The following is a 24568-nucleotide window of genomic DNA, read 5'->3' on the forward strand; positions in this document are numbered from 1 at the left end:
GAGGCCGCCCGGAGAGCCCGAAGCCTGGGCAGGGGACGGAGGCCTCTGACGCCACGGTTCGGCAGCAGAGCGGCGCCGTGGTGTTCGGGGGACTTGGCTGCCAGCTACTGCCGGAGGCTCTAGGAGGCCGACGGAAGGCGCAGCGCGGCGGCCCGCGGTGCTCAGGCATAGAGGGGGAGAGCAGCCCATCCTGGACGCGGGCGAGCGGCTCTGGGGTCCCCTATCCGAGCCCCCGGGGTGGCGGGGACGCCTGGAGTCTGGCACGCGTGATTGGACCCAGTTCTTCGGGGGGCCAGGCGCCACTGTCAGGGTCTACGTCCATACTGAAAGAGATCAAATGAAATCCACAGGCAGACAGCCCGGGGGGCGCCTTGAGCCTAGTTAGAAGTTGACCCTACAGGCAGACAGCCCGGGTGGCGCCTTGAGCCTAGTTAAAAGTTGACGCCGGACCTAACCGATAATGTTATCTATAGATTTCAGATGTTGTATAGACAAGCAATGTGAAAGTCCCTGTCTTGTTCTTTTTCTGTTCTAATTACTAGTGCTTGCCATATATCTCTCAACTTCCTGAGCCCAGTATAAACATATCCCACCATATGTCTCCCCTCCATATATCCCTCAACTTCCTGGGCTCATCCCACCATATGTCTCCCTACCATATATCTTTCAATTCAAAGACTACCATATATCTCAACTTTAGAAAGACACCACCTGGAAAATCCCCGATAAGAACACAGCCGTTTGTGAGAGCGCGGGAACCAATAAAAAAACTGCTAAATGTATAAACTTAAAATGTTAACCAATTGTAATGCTGTAACCTAGAGAATTCCCTCGTTCCTCTGCAACTTTACAAGTCCTGTTTACATTAGGCTATAAAAGGCAAGCGCACGCATTGTTCAGGGCCCTCCTGTATGTTGTAGAATGGAGGGACCAAGTTCGAACTTGCATTAAAGATCCTTGCCGCTTGGCTTTGACTCTGGACTCTGGTGGTCTTTTTCGGGGAACAAACGGTCTGGGCATAACAATACCAACCTGAAGGCGCCCGATCTCCTCTGATCTAGTGAAGCTAAGCAGGGTCGGCTGGGTGAGTGCTTGGATGGGATTCCGCCCGGGAAAACCGGGTGCTGAAGGGATTTTGTCTGCTTGCTTCCTAACCGCTCTCTGACTCTTCCTAACGTTCCCCTTTTATCTGCTTGCTTCCTAACCGCCCTCTGACTCTGCTCCCCCTAACCGCCCTCCTGAGGCCCCGCAGCAGCCCGGGACCTGGGGATTCCCCCCCCCCCCCCTGCACCACCGCCAGGTAGCAGCATCCCACCTCTCCCGCCTGGCGGCAGCCCCAGCAGGAGCCGGGGTTGCAGCTGGCCGGGCCGACTCTGAAGGCGTAGGGGCGGGTTCCCTGCCGTCCTGGGTGTCTTCCTGCTCCCTGGAGGCGCAAGCACTTCAATTCAATCAGGCGGCGTCGCCGCCACCGTCCAAGCCCAGGGAAGGGGCCGGCAGGGGCAGCGGGTCCCGCAGACGCCAGCCAAGACCCCCGCTCCAGAACGCATGGGCTGCTTCCCCCTCGGGGAAGGTCATTGCCTTCATTAGCCACCAAAACAACTGTCCCTGTGCACCCAGAATCCCATTGCCACCAACTTCGTGTAAACTCTAGTCCCGAGGACACGAGAGAGACCCAGGCCTCCGGCTCCGTGGGCACGCTCGGCGCCTCCGCTCTAGCCAGATGGATGGGAACACACTACAAATCTCGGGGCCCACCGCACCAAGAGGACAGGGAGGAGCCAACAAAGGAAAAACCCTAAGAAACGCACCCCCAAATCAACCAATCCAAGAAAAAACACGTTTCAGGGCTCCCTTGGTTCACCCGCGTGGGCGGCCTGCCACCCTGTTCTGGCCCAGCCCAAGCACCCTCCACCCTACCCAGGCCTGCTCAATGGGGCCCTGTCTACCAGAGCAGAGGACTCCCTCTCTAAGGTTGTATGGCTCTGGCTATCTCCCTCACCCTTTCTCTTCTTCCCCCTCCACCTTGCGCCCTTTCTTTCGCGTTCTCTCTCTCTCCCCTCCGTCACTCTGTCTCTCTCTCTCTCTCTATCGCTGTCTCTCTCTTCCTCCCTTTTTCTCTCCATCCTTTTCTCTCTTGCTCTCCCTCAAGCTATCTGTCTCTTTCTCTGTGTGTGTGTATGTGTGTACCCGCGCGAGTGCGCCAGTGTGTGTCTGTGTGTGGGGGGGTCGGGGGGGTGGGGGTTGGTTTTGCTCGTGGTGGTCGTGAGATGTGTCTTGGGTGTGCCTCAGCCCCTCTCTCCCGGGATCCAGGATATGTGTGTTGGGGGGAAGCAGTGGAAAGGGTGGTGAAGGAAGGTGACAATCAGCTTCCTGGAGGGCACTGACAGGCCATTATTCCTGTGGCTTGGCAAGTTTTCTGTTTGAACTTATTTCTTGTTAAGGGTCCAAGTGTACTGACTATGGGAATAAGAAAAGAAGAGTAGCTCTGAACAGCTGAAGCTCTGTGAGGTACAAAAGATTTTTCTGGCCCAGAGAGACTTGAGTATGGGATTTGAGACGCATCTCCACACCCTTTCCCAGGGGCAATTGTTTAAAGGTATGTTGTTCCTAACGACCTGCCTCATCTGGAATTTGTGATACAAAGAACAATGTATAGCCAGCCAGTGGCTTATGGATTTTAATGTAAATTTTTGATGAAAATTTTAGGAACTGCGTCTTTTCTCAAAATCCACTTGTAATGGCTACTAATTGGAGTGTATATTCAGGGCAACTTTGTGCTCTCCGGTAGGTATCCTGAACATGTGCCCTTGACTATACTTTTGAAAATAGATTCTGACTTTTTTATTATGATAGGTTGACAGGGGACTGGCCTGGGACACCTGCCTGGATGTAAATACCCCAACCATTAGCTGCACTGCCCAGCAGAGGAGGCGGGTGGACAGCAGGTCCCCTTTGGTCAGAAACACATGCATTTCCTGTTCTACAGCTGGGTCCTGCTTGCGAGGACAGTCCCACAGGCGCACCGGAATGCACAGGCAGCCTCCCCTTTCCACCCGCCAGCATTCCCAAGCACGCCTCGGCTTCTGACTGGTCTGTGCTTTGGGAGGAAAACTCATCTTCAGGTTTCTCTCCAACAGAAGATGATGATGACGCTGTTTAGACACTCAGAAACAAAGATTGCAGATTGGCTTAAGAGTGCGCCCTTTATTAAAGATGGTATGCATGTAAAGACATGGAACAATTTTGGAAAGATACAAAAAAAAATTGCCCATTTTATTAACAGTCTCATTCAACTCCTTTGCTGACCTCATCTCCTGTCACTCATAACCAAAGGAGGAGGGTCCTGGAGCCCTGTCCAATCAGGGACATTGACGTGGGAATTGTCCAATCAGGAGCGCAACTTGAGAGGCAGAGGCGGTTTCCGGGATCTGGCGGGGCCTTTGTCTTGCGCTCCAGGTGGAGCTTCTGTCGCGTTTTCTCCGCTATTTATCCTCAGCTGCGGAAGGCCCTGGTGACTCTGCTGCTGCAGTGTCTGGTTTCTCTGTGACCTGCAGGTGCTGGGAGTTACGTAGCTAAGATGCCAGGACACACTGAAAGCCGGAAAACGGTGAGAGTTCCCTGGAGGGTATTCCAAGATGGCGGCCCGGCCTCTCCGCGTCAGCTCCGGAGTCCGCGGCCCGGAGTCTCGGCTGGCGCCTGTGGGATCTGTCACCTCTGGGTAGGGGCGGGGCCAGGCTGCCGCGTGATTCTCCTCCCATCGCAGTGCCGCGGCTTCCCCTCGGGCCTCCGCCCCGGCAGCTGCAACCCCGCCAGTCCCCCAAACTGTGTGCTTGGTCCGGAGGGGAGGGTCATCGGGGAGAAGCCCAACTCGGTGTGCGAAACATGCGTGGGAAGGGCTGTTCCATAGGGCTCATCTTAGCTGTGCAGTCCATCCTTTTTCCTGTGAAAAATAAAGGGAGTCACTCTTAAAGCTTTAGAGTTTGTTTGAGCAAAGGGAGTTTCAGGAATGGGAGAGCACCCGGCTATGGTGTGTGGCTTGTGGGTTTATGGAGGAGGTGCTTGAAGGAAAGTCTTTTGTAAGGTGCATGAGGAAGCAAGCCAAATTTAATAATTGACTGGCGACAGTTACAGTCACTTTATTTGGACTGTACAGGTGGAAATTTCCTGGTTATTTAATTAGAGATTAATTGGAGTTTTGTGATTGATTGAACCTGGATTTTGTTTCCACTTAAGGTAGTCATTAACAGGAAGTGCATTTGAGCTACTAGTATTTTTCATGTCGAAACGCAAGACACTAGAGCCACATCTGTCTAATTGCCTGCTAATTATTTTAACACTACACAAGAGACTGGTTTTCCCCTGCATTTTCCAAATACATGGAAAGCAGGGTCTCAAATCCCCTCCCCTGTTCCCCCAGCCTAACTCTGGCCTGCAATAAAATACTAAATTTTCAGTTTCTTTCCAAAATTCACAAAAACCACCGTCACCTCTTCAATTCACAACATTGTCAGCTATTTGTCTTTTATTGCATACTCCAGGCACAGTATTTTAATTAATCATTTTTTCACAGAACATTGGAGGGAACTCTTTGTTGTTGCTGCTGTTGTTTTGTTTTTGTTTTATCTTTAAGAAGGAGTCTCGCTCTGTAGCCCAGGCTGGAGTGCAGTGGTGCGATCTTGGCTCACTGCAACCTCTGCTTCCCGGGTTCAGGCGATTCTCCTGCCTCAGCCTCCTGAGTAGCTGGGATTACAGACGCGCGCCACCACCCTCGGCTAATTTTTGTATTTTTAGTATTTTGTGTTTTAGTTTCATCGTGTTGGTCAGGCAGGTCTCCAACTCCTGACCTTGTGATCCCCCCGCCTTGACCTCCCAAAGTGCTGGGATTACATGCCTGAGCCACGGCCCTTGGCCTGTTGTTGTTTTTTTCCCCGCCCAGCTTTTTTTGTTGTTGTTGTTGTTGAGTTGGAGTCTCGCTTTGTTGACAGGCTGGAGGGCAGTGGCATGATCTCGGCTCATTGCAACCTCCGCCTCCTGGGTTCAAGCGATTCTCCTGCCTCAGCCTCCTGAGTAGCTGGGACTACAGGTGTGCGCCACCACACTTGGCTAATTTTTGTATTTTTAGTAGAGATGGGGTTTCACCATGTTGGCCAGGATTGTCTCGATCTCTTGACCTCATGATCTGCCCACCTTGCCCTCCCAAAGTGCTGGGATTACAGGCATGAGCCACCATGCCTGGCTTGTTGTTGTTTTTAAGAGGATCTTGCTCTGTCATCCAGGCTGCTGGAATGCAGTGACATTGTCATAGCTTACTGCAGCCTCCAACTCCTGGGCTCAGGTGATTTTTCTGCTTCAGCCTCCTGAGTGGCTAGGATTAAATGTGTGTGCTACCATGCCCGGCTAATTCTTTTTATTTTATTTTTTTGTAGAGATTAGGTTTCACTAGTTACCCATGCTTGTAGCGCTCTTTAAAGATTTGTTTTCTGTTTGTAAAAGCAGAGAAGAACTCCCTGGCACTCTATTGTGAAGAAATATTTGTGGCACTCTGCTTTTATCTTTCCTAGGCACAGACGCCTTGTACAATATCTTTGAGGTGAGGTTCCACTTTGGAAACTTTACAGTTTGTTGTATTCTCAGCCACTCTTTTTTATTTATATTTATTTATTTATTTATTTTGAGACAGAGTCTCTCTCTGTCGCCCAGGCTGGAGTGCAGTGGTGCACTCTCGACTCACTTCAAGCTCAGCCTCCCGTGTTCACGCCATTCTCCTGCCTCAGCCTCCCGAGTAGCTGGGACTATAGACGCCCACCACCCTGCCCGGCTAATTTTTTGTATTTTTAGTAGAGACAGGGTTTCACCGTGTTAGCCAGGATGGTCTTGATCTCCTGACCTCGTGATCCGCCCGCCTTGGCCTCCTGAAGTGCTGGGATTACAGGTGTAAGCCACCGCGCCTGGCCCGTCAGCCACTCTTATCCTAGTCCTGAGTTTCAGAATAATCCTGAGTTTCAGAATTGATCCAAGATGCCCACAGTGGCTATGTCTCTTGGAGTATCTAGTGAATTTTAGTTGCTGGGTCTTTTTTCTTCCCAGAGGACAGCCTGTGGCGTGGGGATGGAACCTCTCAGTGGAGCTGCTGGATGTCCTGGGGCTGAGAGAAGTCTTCTGGTGCACCCTTCATCTAAAAAGCTAACCTCTTAGACATTCTCTCCCAACCCCCAATTTCATTGTCTGGAGACACGTCAGTGGAGCTGGGAAAAGACAGAAATAATTCCTGCCCTCTGTATTCTCAGACTTGTGAAGGGAGAAAAACTAGTCCAAAGGACAAGCAAAACCTACTCCAGTGAGCTGATGTGAGAACATGCAAAGCAAAACATCCCTGGAGCACACAGTGAGGCACAGTGCAATGTCTCCAGACAGGGTGGTCAGTGACCACTTCAGTGAGCAGAATGGGGGTGGGAGAATGTCCCAGGTTATAGGATAGCCTGACCTGGCGCTTGAGTCGGATGTGTCTGTGTTCCAGGTAGCACTGTTACTCCCTGAGTTTGTCACCTTAAAAAGATTTGTTCACTTATTTCATCATCAGTTTTTTATTAAGTATATATAATCCCTTTATCAGTAGAGCTTGAAAGGTTAGAAAATATTTACAAAGGACATGAAAGTGGTGAATTCTAGGAAAAAATATGTAGTCATGTATTTCATTTGTTAAAAAAACTCATTTATCTTTTTCTTCATCAGAGTGAGTGTAGTAGTTTCTCAGTTCTATTCTATTTTAAGGGTGATTTCTTTTTTTTTTTTTTGAGATGGAGTCTTGCTCTGTCGCCCGGGCTGGAGTGCAGTGGCCGGATCTCAGCTCACTGCAAGCTCCGCCTCCCGGGTTTACGCCATTCTCCTGCCTCAGCCTCCTGAGTAGCTGGGACTACAGGCGCCCGCCACCTCGCCCGGCTAGTTTTTTGTATTTTTTAGTAGAGACGGGGTTTCACCGTGTTAGCCAGGATGATCTCCATCTCCTGACCTCGTGATCCGCCCGTCTCGGCCTCCCAAAGTGCTGGGATTACAGGCTTGAGCCACCGCGCCCGGCCTAAGGGTGATTTCAAACAGAATCTCAGGGCTTAAGTTTGGGAATTCTACCAGGGGAAAAAATAGGAAACATCTCTTTTTCACTATGCCTATAGGAAATTCACTTTCACAAGACAGTATGGTAGATTAATTGGTAAATTATATAGATTCATGAAACATCAGTTCCTCTTTTTTACAGGGTGGATACTTTGTGACATTAAATGTTCTGTATTCAATTATCTGGACATCCAAATTCAATGCTAAGTTTTAGGAGATGGGACATGGCTCCTCTTAGAAGGGCTCACATTTAGTAAGTGTTTCCTAAATGATCTGTTATAGAAATATTTAATTGACATTTTTGTATCTGAAAGGAATAGACACTTTTGCCTTTCCTTTTGTTTTTTTTTTTTTTTTTTTTTGAGACGGAGTCTCGCTCTGCCGCCCAGGCTGGAGTGCTGTGGCCGGAACTCAGCTCACTGCAAGCTCCGCCTCCTGGGTTTAAGCCATTCTCCTGCCTCAGCCTCCCGAGTTGCTGGGACTACAGGCGCCCGTCACTGCGCCCGGCTTGTTTTTTTGTATTTTTTAGTAGAGACGGGGTTTCACCATGTTAACCAGGATGGTCTCGATCTCCTGACCTCGTGATCCGCCCGTCTCGGCCTCCCAAAGTGCTGGGATTACAGGCTTGAGCCACCGCGCCCGGCCGGCCTTTCCTTTTGAAATGTAAAATGTGTCTTACAATTTTATTCCCTTTTATAAACACTGTCTTTGGCTGATTTTGCTGAATTCTTCAAACACTAGGCATTTTCTCATTTAAAACTAAATGAATAGCCCTGACTGGAAAGTAGAAGTCTGAGCCCAGTGACTCTAAGTTAAGGCCAATCTTGAACCTGCAAAAGAAGGTCATTGAAGGCCCAGTTAGTTCTTCCTGAGGAGCCTCCCTTGCAGGTGTCCCGGCCTGCTCACACAAGCATGGAAGAGCCCTTTACATTGAGAGAAGCTACAGAGCCCTGGAAAGTGGGAGATCCATGGGCAGATGCAAATGAGGTTGGGTTGGAAGACGGGTTCAGAAGCTCTTTCTGAGGATAAAATTTCGTCGTCCTGGGCTGTTTCTAGACTTTGTCAAATAAAGCTAATTTAGATTTACATAAAAAGTTACTTAATTTTAAAGGAGTATTGCAACAGGGGAAAAATACCAACTATATCTGCAGTCATCTGAAATGTTAGGCAGAAAAGGGCTTTATTTGAAGGGGGAACACACAAGACTAGAAAGAATGTGGAAGCGGGAGGACAGGATGAAAGTTGCCAAAATTAGATCCTAGATCAGAGAATGTTTCACCCTGAGGTCAGCCTGTGTTTAGGAGGGGCATAAAGAGGGGTTATTTGCTGCCTCAGGCTGAGTATGCATCAAAGTTCTGGGGCCTGCTAGAAAGAGAGAAGCTAAACCCTTTTATGCCTAGTGTTCATTATTGGAGCACTAAGCTCGTGGGAGTTATTTATACTTTCTACTACTAGATGACCCTACTGCTCAGGGTCATCACCATGGTCTGATTTTTCCCACAGAAAAATTTGCCACCTCCAGCATAAATGGGTTAAGCAGTGGTTGGTGAACAAGGTTTTTTTTGTTTTTTGTTTTTTGGTTTTTTTTTTAACCACTGAAGAGAATTGTTCAGGTGATTGTTTGTGAGACAAAAATGGGAATTTGCAGTCTGTGTCTGGCTTTGTAATAGCTTAAAAAAAAAAGGGAGCATCATAAGTCAAAATTAGAAGAGTGTTTCTTTTCATTCAGCTGCTCTTTGAGAACATGAAGGATGAGGAATTTCTTCAGTCACATCTATTTACCAGGAATGCCTACCCACCCAATCTTCTCCTGCCACTTTACTGTATATAGCTCTTCCATTTGGCTGTTTTGAGATGTACTTTTTATAACAAACTGGTACTACATGTTTTGCTGAGTTCTGTGAGGAGTTCTGTCAAATTATTGAACTTGAGTATGGGGTTATGGGAGTCCCAGACTTACAGACAATCACTCAATAAGTATAGATGGGTCCCTGGTGCATGTGACTGGCCTCTGTAGTGGGGGCAGTGATGTGGGACTGAGCCCTGGCCTTGCAAGGTCTGTGCAAACTGAATGGTGTTAGAATTGAATTGTTGAGCAACCAGTGGTGTTGGAGAATTGGTTGGTGTTCAGGAAACTGCACACATCTGGTGTCAGAAATTTTGTCAAAAGTGCAGGAGCAGCAGCTGGAGGCAGATGCCCTTTCTTAGTGAAGGGAGGTTCTGTTCTGTTTACAGGCTGTTACACTGCACTGTCCTGTGATTCCAGATGTCCTCCCAAGATGAGAGAGGACTGAGGAGTTAGAGGGAAGGAGTTCTGAAAACAGACCCCCTTTCCCCACAGCTGCTTTCACATGGTGCCCACCCACTCAAGAACATAGCCACTAACTATCGATGTGGCCATGCCTCTTCTAGAACAAGGCTTCACTCTCAGGAATTTCACGTACAACACCTTTGCTTCTAGAGTCTCCAACCAAAAATCTCACATGTGTCTTCAGGACTCTTGGCATATCCCCTGCCTCAGATACTGTTTCTGTAGCCACAACCTGCTCGCTTCATCAATCTGGGCTTCTGGACTAGCTGATTATAAGGTCATTTTCCAGCACAGAAATGAGTCAGGGTCATAGCCCCACATGGACCAGTATCTGAGCATAAACCAATTATTCCTTCAATCCTTCACTGTCCCCCACCTGTGGATCCTTGAGAGCACCTTTCTCTTTTTTTGCTTTCTTCCCCACAAACTCTCTTTCATGTTTCTAATCCAGTGCCCACTGGAATTCCAATGTCCAGGAGTTCAAGACCTGTCTGTTGTAGGAGCAAATACAAATTATAAGGAAGAAACTTAATTTTTCCACTTGAGAATGAGGGAAGAAATTTTGCTCTTCTCCCTTTTCTTTTTGTGTTGTTTGTTTGTTTGTTTGTTTTTAGACGGAGTCTTGCTGTCTTCCAGGCTGGAATACAGTGGCGCGATCTGGGCTCACTGCAAGCTCCGCCTCCCAGGTTGGTGCCATTCTCCTGCCTCAGCCTCGCAAATAGCTGGGACTACAGGCGCCCGCCACCATGCCTGGCTAATTTTTTGTGTTTTTAGTAGAGGTGGGGTTTCACCGTGTTAGCCAGAATGGTCTCGATCTCGTGACCTTGTGATCCTCCCGCCTTGGCTTCCTAAAGTGCTGGGATTACAGGCGTGAGCCACCGCACCCGGCCTCCTTTTTCTTAAAGTATTTAATTTAGAAAAGTCTTATTATTCTTTTGTTTATTTATTTTGAGACAAGATATTGCTTTTTCACTTAGGCTGGAATGCAATCATAGCTAACTGCAACCTGGAAGTCTTGGGCTCAAGGATTTCCTGCCTCACCCTCCAGAATAACTAGGACTATAGGCATATACTAACATGCCTGGCTAATTTGTAATGTTTCTGTAGAGACAGGGTCTCAGTATGTTGTCCAGACTGATCTTGGACTCCTGGCCTCAAGGGTGCTTTCTACCTCAGCCTGCCAAGGTGCTAAGATTATAGGTGTGAACCCCCATGCCTGACCTGGAAAACTTGTATTTTTTCTTCTGCTTCTTGAAATATATGCAAATTATTTTACCAGCTAAATAAATTTGAATCATTCTTTTTAACTCATGGTTGTCTTTATCCAAGACCTGGATTCTGTTGCATCGTTTTTTGATTTGGCAGAAATTTATTGTTTTTAAAATGTTTAGTCTTTTAAAGTTGATTTTAAGAGCATGCAAAAGTTGAGCCCAAAGAGTAGAATTAAATTCAGCAGCCAGAATGGTAACGGGTAAAAGATATTAAGTAGCTGGCCTTTGACAAAAAACTGATCATCCAAGGTGATTATCTGACATTTGGAGTCTGAAGTACTTACAGTGCAGAAGCAAGAACAGTTTAATGTATGACCTGTACAGCAGAGTTTCTAGCTATACCTGATTTCTTTTTATTACTTAGGACAAGTTAGCATGGTTATGTGTAGTCTTTAGTAGATGACTTGCATTCATTTAAATTAAACAGTGTTTTCAACAATAGTGTATAAATAAGGCCACAATATTATTTATTTCTCATGCTGCCTTGTTTAAGAGGCTGCAATATTTATTTTGAACAAACCCCTTAAAGTAGGGATTTTTAACATCAGTGCTATTTATTCTTTTGAAATATAAAGTGTTTTATATTTCAGTGAATTAAGGTCATATTAATAATCTCAAAACTACTGTAAACATCATGACTAGTATATGAAAAAATTTTTACCTAGATATTTATACCTACTATATAAAGAAAATTCACTACCAAATTGTTTCAGTAGATACTAATCAGTCTGACATGATTATTAATTGATTGTGTAGGTATAATTATAGGTCAGCATGATTTTATTGTCTAGTGTTTTATTTTACTAAATTAAGGATGTAGCATTTGTAGCCCAGATAAACATAAGTGATGTAGCCACCCAAGGATCACAGTAGCTCTTCAGTTAGCTGTGTCACAAGCTCAGATAAATCCCACTGTATTAATAAAATTGTATTCCAATTCTTCATCAAAAGGTGCTAGTGGAAGTTGTCAGGTGCCTTCCAATATGGACCCCTAATCTAATGGCCTGCAGATGAGAAAGCAGCAGAACTGGCAGAAAAAACCTTTAGAAATTCTGCTTGAGACTATGCTCCTGTTCCTCATAATGTTTTTTATGCTAACAGTGGCTGTGTGCTTTGGGTGTTTAAGGAGAAACTCCTGGAAGGGTAGATTTTTCTGGTTGAATTTATCAATCCCATATTTAATCTAAGCTTTTCTTTAAGATGTTTTCAACTTCTTTTCTTCTCTCAATATAACCTTTCTCTGATTGAGAGCTGTTTTTCTCTCCAGTGCCTTGGGTATCTGTTTCAGAAGCTTTATTAGTATCTTGCAGTGTCTGTAAGCAAGGTGGGGGTCATAATGGCAGCTCGTGGAGCTATTTTATTCAGACTCATGCTGGGCATCTAGCAGTATTTTTTTTCCCTGTTGCCATTATACATGGAATCTGAGGTTGCAACACTCTTTCCATTTCCATTATTGCTAAAGTGCAATTCTACCCAGGAGTCCTGCAGGCTCTCCTCCAGCCTCGGGGCCCCTGCACTGTAACAGGGTGTGGGAGCACAACTACAGCAGTCAGCATTTGCATGGGCTGTAAGCTCTGGGTGGTAAGCTGTGGCTTGGTGGCAGATGGCCAGAGTTGGAAGTGGATACAGGCCAGCAGAAGATGGGTGCTCAGAGCGTGACAAATGATTTCTTTGAAATGTAAATAGTCAAGAAGATAGATTCTTTCATTACTGTTGCTGTAGGAGAGCAGAAGCCTACTTTGAGCGGGCACCTGGCTCTAAGTTGCAAAACTACCTCATGCCTTACAGATAAGGTAATTTGTTTTTCATTGCAATATAGCAAATTAGGTAACACAAATGACTCTCCCTTCCCCCAATTATCAGGTGAATTTAGGATGAACTATATATGACAAATGGTGCAGTCAGGTCTGCTACTTGAGGACTAATTAAGGTGACTTACATTCTGTCTTTTTAATCTCTTAGCAGATTATCTGTAATGCATGTCACATTCTGGTTGAGTTGTGTAATTTAAACCAGTTTTGTTGTTGTTGTTGTTGTTGTTCTACCATTGTAGAGAGTTTTTCCGGGATTGGAGATGATTTTACTTGTAGTTATATTCCCCAAACATTGTCCAGAATTACCAGATATAGTATAAACTTATGAGGTGCCTGCCAGGCTTCACTCCAGAGAGGCTTTCCATCTTGGGCTTCTAGTCACAACTCATACTTGTGCAGCAAAGTGCATGCTGCCCCTAAAATCTACAGGCAGTGTAGTCTCTGCCTGTTTAGGATCTGCAGTCTCTTCTAGAGAAGTTCAAGCAGACTTCTACCAAAACTACTCCACAGGGCAGCAATCAACCATTCAACGTGTTTCAATGCCCTGGCTTCTTCAGACCTGAAACTAACTCAAAGACTCTTGGTACCCAGAGACCCAAACAGGGTCACACGTGTGTATTAATTACATGACTTGAGACCTCAAACTCCTCCTTTTTCTCTTGCCCAAAGGCCCACAAATGTATAGAGGGCACCTGCTGCTTTCTGACCCATCCAAGACCTAAATCTGCAGCTCCAAATTCTAAATCTAGGTCATAGGATTTGAGAAAAGAAAGTAATTTTATCAGAAGAATCTGAGCTGTTTTACTTATCAGGCCCAGAGAGATGTTATAATAAGACCATAAACATGACCTGCTCCTCATTTTTAATGTATTTTTTCCTTGAAAGTGCTTGCTATTGTTACAGGTAGCTGTAAATTAACATAATAATGCCACCATATAGTGTCTCCACCAGACACTATAACCCACACTCTGTATTATATGGTCACTCACCAATCACTAATGTTATTTCTGTAAACCAATGAGAATTTCAGACAAACAAGTTTGTATCAGTTCAGTCTTTTGTCCCGCTCCCCCATCCCCTTTTTTTTGCCTTTGAAAATCCACTTGGAAGTACTGCTAATCAAAGTGTATATTCAGGTCAACTTAAAACTATACTCCCAGATAGCAATCCTCAAGCTTGACCCCCCATAATACTCTTAATTATATCATTTTCATCTCAGCTTTTTTTCTAAAGGTCAGCATTTTATGGAGTGTGTTAGAGCAGTCTCCATCAGGAAATCTCTCTGGTTTTAACTCCGCTTGCGGTAACATCCAAGATTGCTGAGCTAGGTTGATCCCACTTAGAATCTGCACAGGAGATCTAACTTCTGCCTGGGATTTACAAGACAGGACAAGACTATGGATTGAAGATGAACAGAAAACCCGTGGGAGACATGTTCTGCATTCTGACACATCAACATAGACATCTTAAAGTCCTTCTTTTAGAGGGATTTTTTGAGTATTTCAGATCTTGTCCCATGACCTGCTACATTTGTGTGAGAGGCTCCTGGTTTAAACAGAACCTCATGGCAAAGTTTTTAAGTGTAAACCAGCACATGAGCAGTGGGAGGTTAGCAGCACATAATAGCGAAAGCCATGACTATAATTACAGTTACCTTTAAACTGTGATACTGGAGTAGATAATTTTTGTCTTTCCTCTTAACCAAGAGTTGGCTCATCAGAACAGGTGCTGTCACACCTGGATTCAGGTTCCGCAGCTCCACTAGGGCAGTTTTATTTGCTATTCAGAATCAACCTGAGTGTGAATTTACTGAATCACAATGAGGGCATCAATCCAGGGACACCAGAACTCTCTCACCAGCACCTGGGAGTCTCTCAGAATTTTGGAAATGTTCTATGCAAACTGTGGTCAGGCTGATAAGAGGGTCTAATTTTGCTTCCCTCTCAGAGTAAGAGGAATGAGTTATCTAGTACTTGTTTCTCTCCTCAGTCTGGTTGGTTGGTACCCAGGTGGAAATTGTTTTAGTACCCTGGTACTTGGTGTAAAAGAAAAGAGAGGAGATCTGGAGACTCAAACTGATGTTTTTTCATGATTAGATTCAGATTTATTTTATTTATTTATTTATTTATTTTTATAAGTTATTTATTTTTTGGCTGGGCATGGTAGCTCATGCCTGTAATCCTAGCAGTTTGGGAGGCCGAGGCAGGTGGTTCACTTGAGGTCAGGAGTTCAAGGCCAGCCTGGCCAACATTGTGAAACCCCATCTCCACTAAAAAAAAAACTAGCTGGGTGTGGTGGCGCACGCCTGTAATCGCAGCTGTTCAGGAGGCTGAGGCAGAATCGCTTCAACCTTGGAGGTGGAGGTTGCAGTGAGCTGAGATTGCACCAGCACACTCCACCCTGGGTGACAGAATGCGACTCCATCTCAAAAATAAATAAATAAAAGAAAAATATTTTAAATTATTTATTTTTTTGACTACGAGTATTACAACAGTGATATTTTGTTCTTCTGTGTGCAATGGCACATGATAAAAATTTGTCCTATTACAGTTGATGTTAATTTCACTCAGTTGGTTAAAGAGTTCTCTGACAGATTTTTCTACTATAGAGTTAATTATTTTTCTCTGCATTACTAAGTACCTGTTGTAAATTTACTGGCTAATTTGTTTAAACCATCACATTTATTCTGTAAGTAAGCTCAGATCTCTTCTTTTTATTCTCTTTGCATGTACCTTACTTTGGAAAATGAAGGCTCTCATCTTTGTTTACTGGTCAGAAAAACTGAGATGAACCCAGGCTCTGCCACTTACTGGATGTTTGACAGAATATTCTCATTGGGCTAGAATTACTGGCCTCATTGGTGAGCTTCTTAGAAATTCAGAAACTCAGGCTTCACCCCAGATCTCCTGAATCAAAATCTGAAGTTTCCAGTTATCTGTTGTACACATTAAAATGTGAGAAATATCTTCTAACTCACCACAACTTTTCCATTTGAGAAATATACACAAGTTAGTCCGTACAGTGTAAATATAGTACTCAAAATTGGGCAATGCCTGTGTGGGTACCCATAATTTTGTATTTTGTCATCTAGAAAGGTATTGTATGTATACTGGATTATGGATCTTATGCATTTTTTCCTCAAAGTTAGTGAAAACCTTTGAAAATATTTCTGAGTTAAAAAATTATCTTATTGGATAATTCCAGTGACTCAGTCAGAACTGGTTCTCTTTACTCTCATTTTACGTTAAACCAAATTAAGAATTATGCCCATGGCCACTTAGTGAGTGTGTAGTGTTTTTTGGTTTTATTTTATTTTATTTTATTTTTCAGAGACTCTTGACATTCAGGGATTCAATCATAGAATTCTCTCTGGAGAAGTGGAAATTGCTTGAGTATGCTCAGCAGAATTTGTGATGTTAGAAAACTATAGAAATGGTTTTCTATTCTATGTTCTAATAGAACATTTCTATTCTGTAGTTTTCAAACATCTACAGGCTGGTACCTGGCCTGTCTTGGTGAGGATAACTTCAATACACAATTTCTAATATACCCTGTGAGTTTCTTTTTTTTTTTCTTTTGTTTTTTGAGACCAAATCTTGCTCTGTGGCCAGGCTGAAGCATAGTGGCATGATCTCGGCTCACTGCAACCTCCACCTCCCAGATTCAAGTGATCCTCCTGCCTCAGCTTCCCGAGTAGCTGGGACTATAGGCAGACGCCACCACACCCAGCTAATTTTTTTGTATTTTTAGCAGAGACAAGTTTTCACCATGTTGGCCAGGACAGTCTCGATCTCTTGACCTTGCAATCTGCCTACCTCAGCCTCCCAAAGTGCTGGGATTACAGGCATGAGCCACCATGCCTGGCCTTTTTTTTTTGCTTTCGTATATGTTTTAGGGAGTCTCTGCTTTGCTTGAATAAATTTCAGATCACCATTTTCAAGAAAAACTTAGGGATTTGTTGGTATAGAAAATAAAATCTCAAAGATACTTCATCTTAACATAAACCTTTTTCTTTCTTCAGCTGATCTGTCCTTTATTTTAGATTAGTGGTAACTCCAGAAATTTAGAGGCATAAAATATTGTTTCCCACATCTTATAATCACATTACCACCTCCCATTACCACCACCTGTTTTTTTCCTTAGGCGACTGGGTCTCTCCATGTTGCCCAGGCTGCTCTCAAACCCCTGGGCTTACGTGATTTGCTGCCTTGGCCTCTCAAAGTGCTGGGATTAGAGGTGTGAGCCACCGTGCCCAGCCAACCACCACCAAGTTTTGATTCAGCAGCACTGGGTAGTGGAGCTCAGGACCCACAAATTAGAAAAGTTTTTAAATATCATAAAGTTTCTGTGAGGAAACAGTATTTCATTTTAAATTTTTAGACTCTTTTATAATGTTCTGTTTTTTCCACTGAGCACAGTACTAAGTTGGTAATTGGAAAATCCCAGCAGAAGTCATACTACTATTTCTGATGAAAGAGTCCTTGGCTGTTCTCTAAACCAAACCTGATCACCTATATGGAGAAAAAAAAAGCCCCGGAGTGTGAGGAGACTGGAGACAGTAGCCAAACATCCAAGTAGGTGGGAGTGAATAAAGTAGATGACATAGATGAGATGTCCAAAGGTCAAGGAGAAAGTCAGATCTTAAAATGTGGCTTGTGAAGCTACGCTCCAGTGGAAATAAGTTTCTAAGAAGCCCTGGTTTTTTTTCTCTTGCTCTCATATAGAGACAGACATCTTCTGTCCCATGCTCTTCAATTCTCTAAGGACTGGACTTCCTCTTCCACAATCCTTCTTCTAGCTTACAAAGAAAAAGTCCTTTTTGTGGCTTACAAGGGACTGGAGGACGTGACGTGGCTGCTTGCTCTTTTACTGCTTTTCAGGACATGGGGCTATCTGTGATTTTTAAGGAGCTCTGTGTTAAACATTTTCTAATTTCCATTTTGAATCTTGTCTAAAATGTGTAAGAGTAGTGGAGATACTGGGGTTTGGTTTAGAAATCCCAGAAACACCACACCCAGATGTTGTATGTTTTCTGCTTTATAATTTCATATCCTATGAAGGCTTCAAATGTGATTCTACAGAAATTTATACTCAATACTTTTATCACTAAGCATCTGCCCCATATAATAAAATCTAACGTTATCTTACTGCAAAATTTTAAGTTTTTTAATATGTGCTGAGACATATCTTGTAAATGCTGTGTGCTCTAATTCCTAAACTGTAATATGGTTTAATGTATCTACTTTCTACATTTAAAAAATGTACTGTGCCATTGAGGAACTTAGAACATTGCTGAGCATGTGTTAAATTCCCATTTGTTTCCTGATTTTTAAATAGTTATTATTTTATAATTTTTCTTGTTTAGTTTGAAGCTTACTAGGATTATGTCACTGTATGTGTTTTTATATGCATACACACGTGTATACATAATGTCATTGATATGTATGTGTATGTTTTATATTTGTGCATATACACACGTGTATATATGCATAACATTAATTTTTTGATCAATAAAAATTGCGTGATTATGTATTGTGTATATTGTAATAATTTGATAGTTATATATATTGTGAAATGTTTAATACAATTAAGTTGATGAAAATTATGTCACTTAACATGGTTATGTTTTTTTTGTAGTGACAGCACTTGAGGTCTCCTACTGTTGTAGCAAATTTTAACCATACAAAACGCTGTCATTAACTACATTTTAAAGCTATACATTAGATCCCCAAAACTTATTTATCTTTTAACTGAAAGTTTGTAGTCTTTGAGTATCTTATCATTTTTTCTACCTCTAGAGCTGCCATTGAGTATCCTGCCTCTAGAGTTACCATTGTAATTCTCTGCTTTTTGAGTTCAACCTTTTTAGATTCTCCATTTAAGTGAGAACATACAGTGTTTGTCTTTCTGTGCCTGGCTTATTTTGCTTATTAGCATAATGTCTTCAGGTCCTTTTGTGTTGAAATAGAATTTCATTCTTTTTTATGGGAGAATAATATTTGGTTGTGTATACCACATTTTCTTTATCCATTCAACATCTGCAGATAAGTCATTTTTTTAAAAAAAAATCCTTGACAGTTGTCAATAATGCTGCATTGAATACAGGGGTGCAGATATTTCTTTGCGATACTGATTTTATTTTGTTTATATACAGAAGTGGAATTGCTGGATTGTAAGATAGTTCTAGTTTTTAAAAATAATCTCCATGCTAGTTTTCATAATGACTTTTCCAGTTTCCAACTCATTAAGAGTGTACAGAAATATTTTGTCACATCCTTGTTAACACTTGTTGTATTTCTTCTTTTTATTAGCCATTCTAACTGCTGTAAAATGCTATCGCATTATGATTTTGATTTGCAGTTTTCTGACAAATGGTAATGTTTAGCATCTTTCTACACACCTGTTGGCCATATTAATATGTTTGTTTAAAAAATATTTAGTCTTTAGCCGGGCATGGTGGCATGTGCCTGTAATCCCAGCTGAGGAGACTGAGGCAGGAGAATTGCTTGAACCCAAGAGGCAGAGGTTGCAGTGAGCCGAGACTGCGCCATGGCACTCCAGCCTGGGTGACAGAGTGAGACTCCATTTCAAAAAGAAAAAAGAAAAAAACTTCAGTCTTTTGGGGATTATTATTGGTACCCAAATAATAATTTGGGTATTATTGTTACTGTTTCGCTTATGATTTGTGTGAGTTTCTGCTATATTTTGAATACTAACCTCTCATCATACATGGTTTGCAAATATCTCATCCTATCTTAAAGGTTCTTATTTTTTGCTGTGCAGAATATGTTTAGTTTGATACAGTACAACTTTATGTTTGGTTTTGTTGCCATACTTTTGATATCATATTTGAAAAATCATTGCCAAGTCAGTATCATGGAGGCTTTTCATATGCTTTTTAAATGATTTTTTAAGGACTTATGTATTAAATTTATTTATTTATTTATTTTTGAGATGGAGTCTCACTCTGTCGCCCAGGCTGGAGTGCAGTGGCACAATCTCGGCTCACTGCAGCCTCCACTTCCCGGGCTCAATGATTCTCCTGCCTCTGATTCTCAAGTGGCTGCAATTACAGGTATGTGCCACCACACCTGGCTAATTTTTGTATTTTTAGTAGAGATGGCGTTTCACCATGTTGGCAAGGCTGGTCTTCAACTCCTGACCTCAAGTAATCCACCCGCCTTGGCTTCCCGGAGTGCTGGGATTACAGGTGTGAGCCATTGCGCCTGGCCATGACATTTTTATTTTTAAAAAACAAAACTGCCCAAGTAATTTCTTGATATATGAAAACACAAATAATGTATATAAACCAAGAGTCCTCATCAACATATTTCCAACCCCATTACTCTCCTTTTCAATGTCAGAACTTTAATAGATTTGAGGTGTATCCTCCTTCACATCCAGAAATTTTGCTTTGTGAGTTTTCACCCTATATAATATTACTATACTATGTATATTGCTTTATACTTTGTGGTCTTTTACTTAACAATGTGTCTTAAATTCTTTCCACCTCAGTCTATGTGAATCTGCATCACTCTTTCTAACCATTGTCTGATATTACTAATTAGGTACGGGTGTATCTTGATGTAGGAAACGTTTCTTTCCTTGATGAACATTTCAGCTGTATTTAACCGGGGCCATCACAGACAGTAATATCCTGTACACAGTTGTGTTCATATATGCGTAAGTTACTGTCTAAGATGGATTTGCAAAAAGAAGGGAATGAAGCTCTGAAGTTTTAATAAATACTGCCAAGCTGCTCACCACAGTACTGTCACCATTTTACAATCCCGAAGGCATATTTGTAGAGTGTTCATTTCCACCCACCATCAGCAACACCGCATATTGTTAACTTTTAAAACTTTTGGTTATTAGTGGAATTAAACAATTTTTCTTATGTTTATTGAGCGTTTCTATCTTTTCTGTGAATTACCTATTTACGTATTATTTTACACATTTCCCCATGGGGATGGATGTCTTTTTCTTACTGATTTATAAGAATCATTTATGTTTAGGATATCACTCTTACTGTGTTACATGGTTTTATTCATTATTTTTCAAACTTGTTTCAGACTCTAAATTAATTGTTTCAAAACGAATTGGTATAAAGTGAAGGTTGTAAGGCATAAAGTCAAATATTTATAAAATTTGTATACGGTATTGTGATTTTTACAGCTTATTTTTGTAGTCTTAGCTACTATTAACTTTATTACCAGCTTTTTATTAGTTTTCTATATAAAAACAACCAAAATGTTAACAAACAAATATCCATTTTTGGTGACTATTTTAAGAAAATCATTGATATTTTAAATGAAATAACTAATTTATTGATCGTGCACTATAGAATTGTTTTCCAAACTTTACCTCAAACTACTCACAGCTAACTATTTAATTCCCCTTTTCAGAATTTTGTGGGTTTTTGTTTTGTTTTGTTTTTACAGAATTTTCTACTTCTACTTCAGCATAGCATTGGAGAGGAAATGTGGCAGTAGTTACGAACACAATTTCTGCAACTTACTAGCTGTGTGACCTTCAAACATTTTCTTAATCTCTTTATGCGTCCATGTTCTCTCCTGTAGAACAAGGAAGCAGTAATAGCTACACCTCACAAGATAACTGTGAATTCCTATGAAATATCACCTTTTCATGTAGCATTTTTGAATTCTTGGTATGTTTCAGGCACTACGTAACTGATTTATGTACATTATTTCACTTAGCTCTCCCATAATTCATGCCTTGCCAAAATTGCTGGCTCTGCTTGTTTTTCAGTGGTTTGGAAATTGTTTACATCTCTCAATATGAAAAATAATCTGAAAGTAAACTGATGAATCTCACATATTGATGACTTGTTGCCCCCTAGGTGGTCTTTTTATCTATTAAACATATTTTAAAACAATTGTTTGCTATTTTAAGTTACTATTTTACAAGCCATCACTAGTCAAAGTAAAATAACATCTAATTATATGTTGCTATTGGTGCCAGATTCTTGGAAATAAGAATAATTAATTAATGAGAAATAGATGACAAATAATTCTCATCTCTTTATTTTACATTTCAGTATGTATTAAGTTTAAGTCTTTATTTTGAGTTAATTTTTGTGTATGGTACAAGAAATACGATTTAATTTTATTATTGTGCTTGTGAGTATCCAGTTTTCCCAGCACCAAGTATTGAAGATGCTGTACTTTCTGCATTGTGTATTCGTAATGCCCTTGTCAAAGATTTACCTTTAGATGCATAGATTTACTTCTGGGCTCTGTATTCTGTTCCATTGATTTTTGTGTTGGTTCCTATAAACATACCATTCTATTATTTATACTGTAGCTTTGAAATGTAGTTTTAAATAATGAAGTATAATGTCCCCAGATTTGGTTTTATTCCTCATGATTGCTTTGGCCATTTAATGTTTCTTATAGGTTTTATATACATTATAGACTTTATTTTCTGTTACTCTAAAAAGTGGCACAAGAATTTTGATAGGAATTTGAATTAATCTACAGATTGCTTCAGATAATATGGCACTTAGATGATATTTATTCTTCCAATCCATAAACAAGTCCTATATTTACATTTATTTGTATCTTCTTTAATTTCTTTCATCAATACCTTATTTTTTTTGTTTAAAGATCTTTCACCACATTGGTTAAATTTGTTGCTAAGAAATTTATTATTTTGTTGCTATTGTAAATGAGATTTTTTTTTTTACTGGTTTATTGCTACTCTATATAAACAAAACTGATATTTGTATGTTAATTATATTTTCTACTTCTTTACTGAGTGCATTTATTATTTTAAGCTATTTCTTGGTGTACTATTTATGGTTTTACATATATAAGATTATGCCATGCCATCTGCAGTGACTTTTTTTCTTCTTTTCAATTTGGATCTTCTATGTTTTCTTGCTTAATTATTCTATGTAGGACTTCCAGTTCTATGTTCAAACAGAACCATTAGAATGGACATAATATAGACTTGCATTGGTGTTTGTGCATTTGAAGGAGCAAACACCTCTTTTCATTTTTATAAACTGTTTTCAGTAGGTAAAGATCTTCATCTTTTGGGTCTCAAGACAGATGAGATCTTTTCTGGGCTTGCAGTAAAAAGGGTTGTAGCTGGGTTACAAGGTTGCTGCCAAGTCTGGAGTGGGTTTTACCTTTAGTGGGCTTGTTACGAGGAGCACATGTGGTTGTGAGTCCTGTCATGTTTTTGGGCAGACTGGATTGTCTTCAGGACTTTCTGTGGAGCAGGCACTAGGGCAGGTTTCTGCTGTATGGTGGGCCTAATACCAGATGCATGGATGAGTGTAGCTCCCACTGAGTACCTAGCAGGGTTTCCCCAGGTTATCTACAAGCAGTGACTTTTGAACTGTTTTGTGTGGGTCACAAGTATGATGTCCCCAGCTTTTTTGTTATTCCTCATGATTGGTTTGGCCATTCCTCATGATTGGTATTTCTTGTAGTTCTATGTACATTGTAGGCTTGCATTTTCTATTATTATGAAAAGTGGCACAGGAATTGTGATAGGGATTTGAGTTAACTTACAGACTGCTTTGGATAATGTGACACTTTATTAATCAAAGGGCCTGTCTTCTCAAAGTGACTCTTCTTGATCTTGGGTTTTAGCACAGTTTCCTAATGCCCTGTATCCCAAAGCTCAGTATATTGCCCAGGCTGTTCTTGAACTCCTGGCCTGAAGCAGGCCTCCTGCCTCAGGCTCCTGAATGGAGGAGATTAGTGTCATGAGCCACTGTGCCTGGCTCTCTCATAAAGTTACTTTGGTTGATGGATGGCTGACTAGTTTTTTTTGTTTGTTTTTGTTTTTGCTGCAGGGGAATATAAAAGTAGGGAACTCCAGCATTCCCCTTGAAAACTGGTACAAGACAGGGATGCCCTCTCTCACCACTCCTGTTCAACATAGTGTTGGAAGTTCTGGCCAGGGCAATCAGGCAAGAAAAATAAATAAAGGGTACTCAGGAAAAGAGGAAGTCAAATTGTCCCTGTTTGCAGATGACATGATTGTATATTTAGAAAACCCCATCGTCTCAGCCCAAAATCTCCTTAAGCTGATAAGCAACTTCAGCAAAGTCTCAAGATACAAAATCATTGTGCAAAAGTCACTAGCATTCTTATACACCAGTAACAGACAAACAGAGAGCCAAATCATGAGTGAACTCCCATTCACAATTGCTTCAAAGAGAATAAAATACCTAGGAATCCAACTTACAAGGGATGTGAAGGACCTCTTCAAGGAGGACTACAAACCACTGCTCAGTGAAATAAAAGAGGACACAAACAAATGGAAGAACATTCCATGCTCATGGATAGGAAGAATCAATATCGTGAAAATGGCCATACTGCCCAAGGTAATTTATAGATTCAATGCCATCCCCGTCAAACTACCAATGACTTTCTTCACAGAATTGGAAAAAAGACTACTTTAAAGTTCACGTGGAACCAAAAAAGAGCCTGCATTGCCAAGACAATCCTAAGCCAAAAGAACAAAGCTGGAGGCATCACTCTAGGTGACTTCAAACTAGGCTGCAGTAACCAAAACTGCATGGTACTGGTACCAAAATAGAGATAGACCAATGGAACAGAACAGAGCACTCAGAAATAATACCACAGATCTACAACTATCTGATCTTTGACAAACCTGACAGAAACAAGAAATGAGGAAAGGATTCCCTATTTAATAAATGGTGCTGGGGAAATTGGCTAGCCATAAGTAGAAACCTGAAACTGGATCCCTTCCTTACACCTTATACAAAAATTAATTCAAGATGGATTAGAAACTTAAGTGTTAGACCTAAAACTGTAAAAACCCTAGAAGAAAATCTAGGCAGTACCATTCAGGACATAGGCATGGGCAAGGACTTCACAACTAAAACACCAAAATCAATGGCAACAAAAGCCAAAATTGACAAATGGAATCTAATTAAAGAACTTCTGCACAGCAAAAGAAACTACCATCAGAGTGAACAGACAACCTACAGAATGGGAGAAAATTTTTGTAATCTACTCATCTGACAAAGGGCTAATATCCAGAACCTACAAAGAACTCAA

At 41.8% G+C, this 24568-nt stretch overlaps 1 protein-coding gene across 5 annotated transcripts in view; it reads left to right on the forward strand.

Moving 5' to 3' along the window:
* Window positions 1-3430: 3430 nt before the first annotated feature.
* The window catches only part of ZNF678 (zinc finger protein 678), a 119886-nt gene continuing 98748 nt past the window's right edge, over window positions 3431-24568 (forward strand). For 4 of the 5 annotated variants that reach the window (XM_033196985.1, XM_033196981.1, XM_033196986.1 and 1 more), the window contains exon 1: window positions 3431-3607. Coding sequence is in view for 2 of the 5 variants with exons in the window: in XM_033196981.1 (XP_033052872.1) it covers window positions 3578-3607 (30 nt within the window). In the remaining 3 variants the exon portion in view is untranslated. Of the gene's footprint in view, window positions 3608-23334; window positions 23477-24568 lie in introns of those variants that run through there. The other variant, XR_004433806.1, reaches the window with a different exon arrangement.

The sequence above is a fragment of the Trachypithecus francoisi genome, unplaced genomic scaffold (genome assembly GCF_009764315.1).
Source record: "Trachypithecus francoisi isolate TF-2019V2 unplaced genomic scaffold, Tfra_2.0 Lachesis_group5, whole genome shotgun sequence".
Lineage (NCBI taxonomy): Eukaryota > Metazoa > Chordata > Mammalia > Primates > Cercopithecidae > Trachypithecus > Trachypithecus francoisi.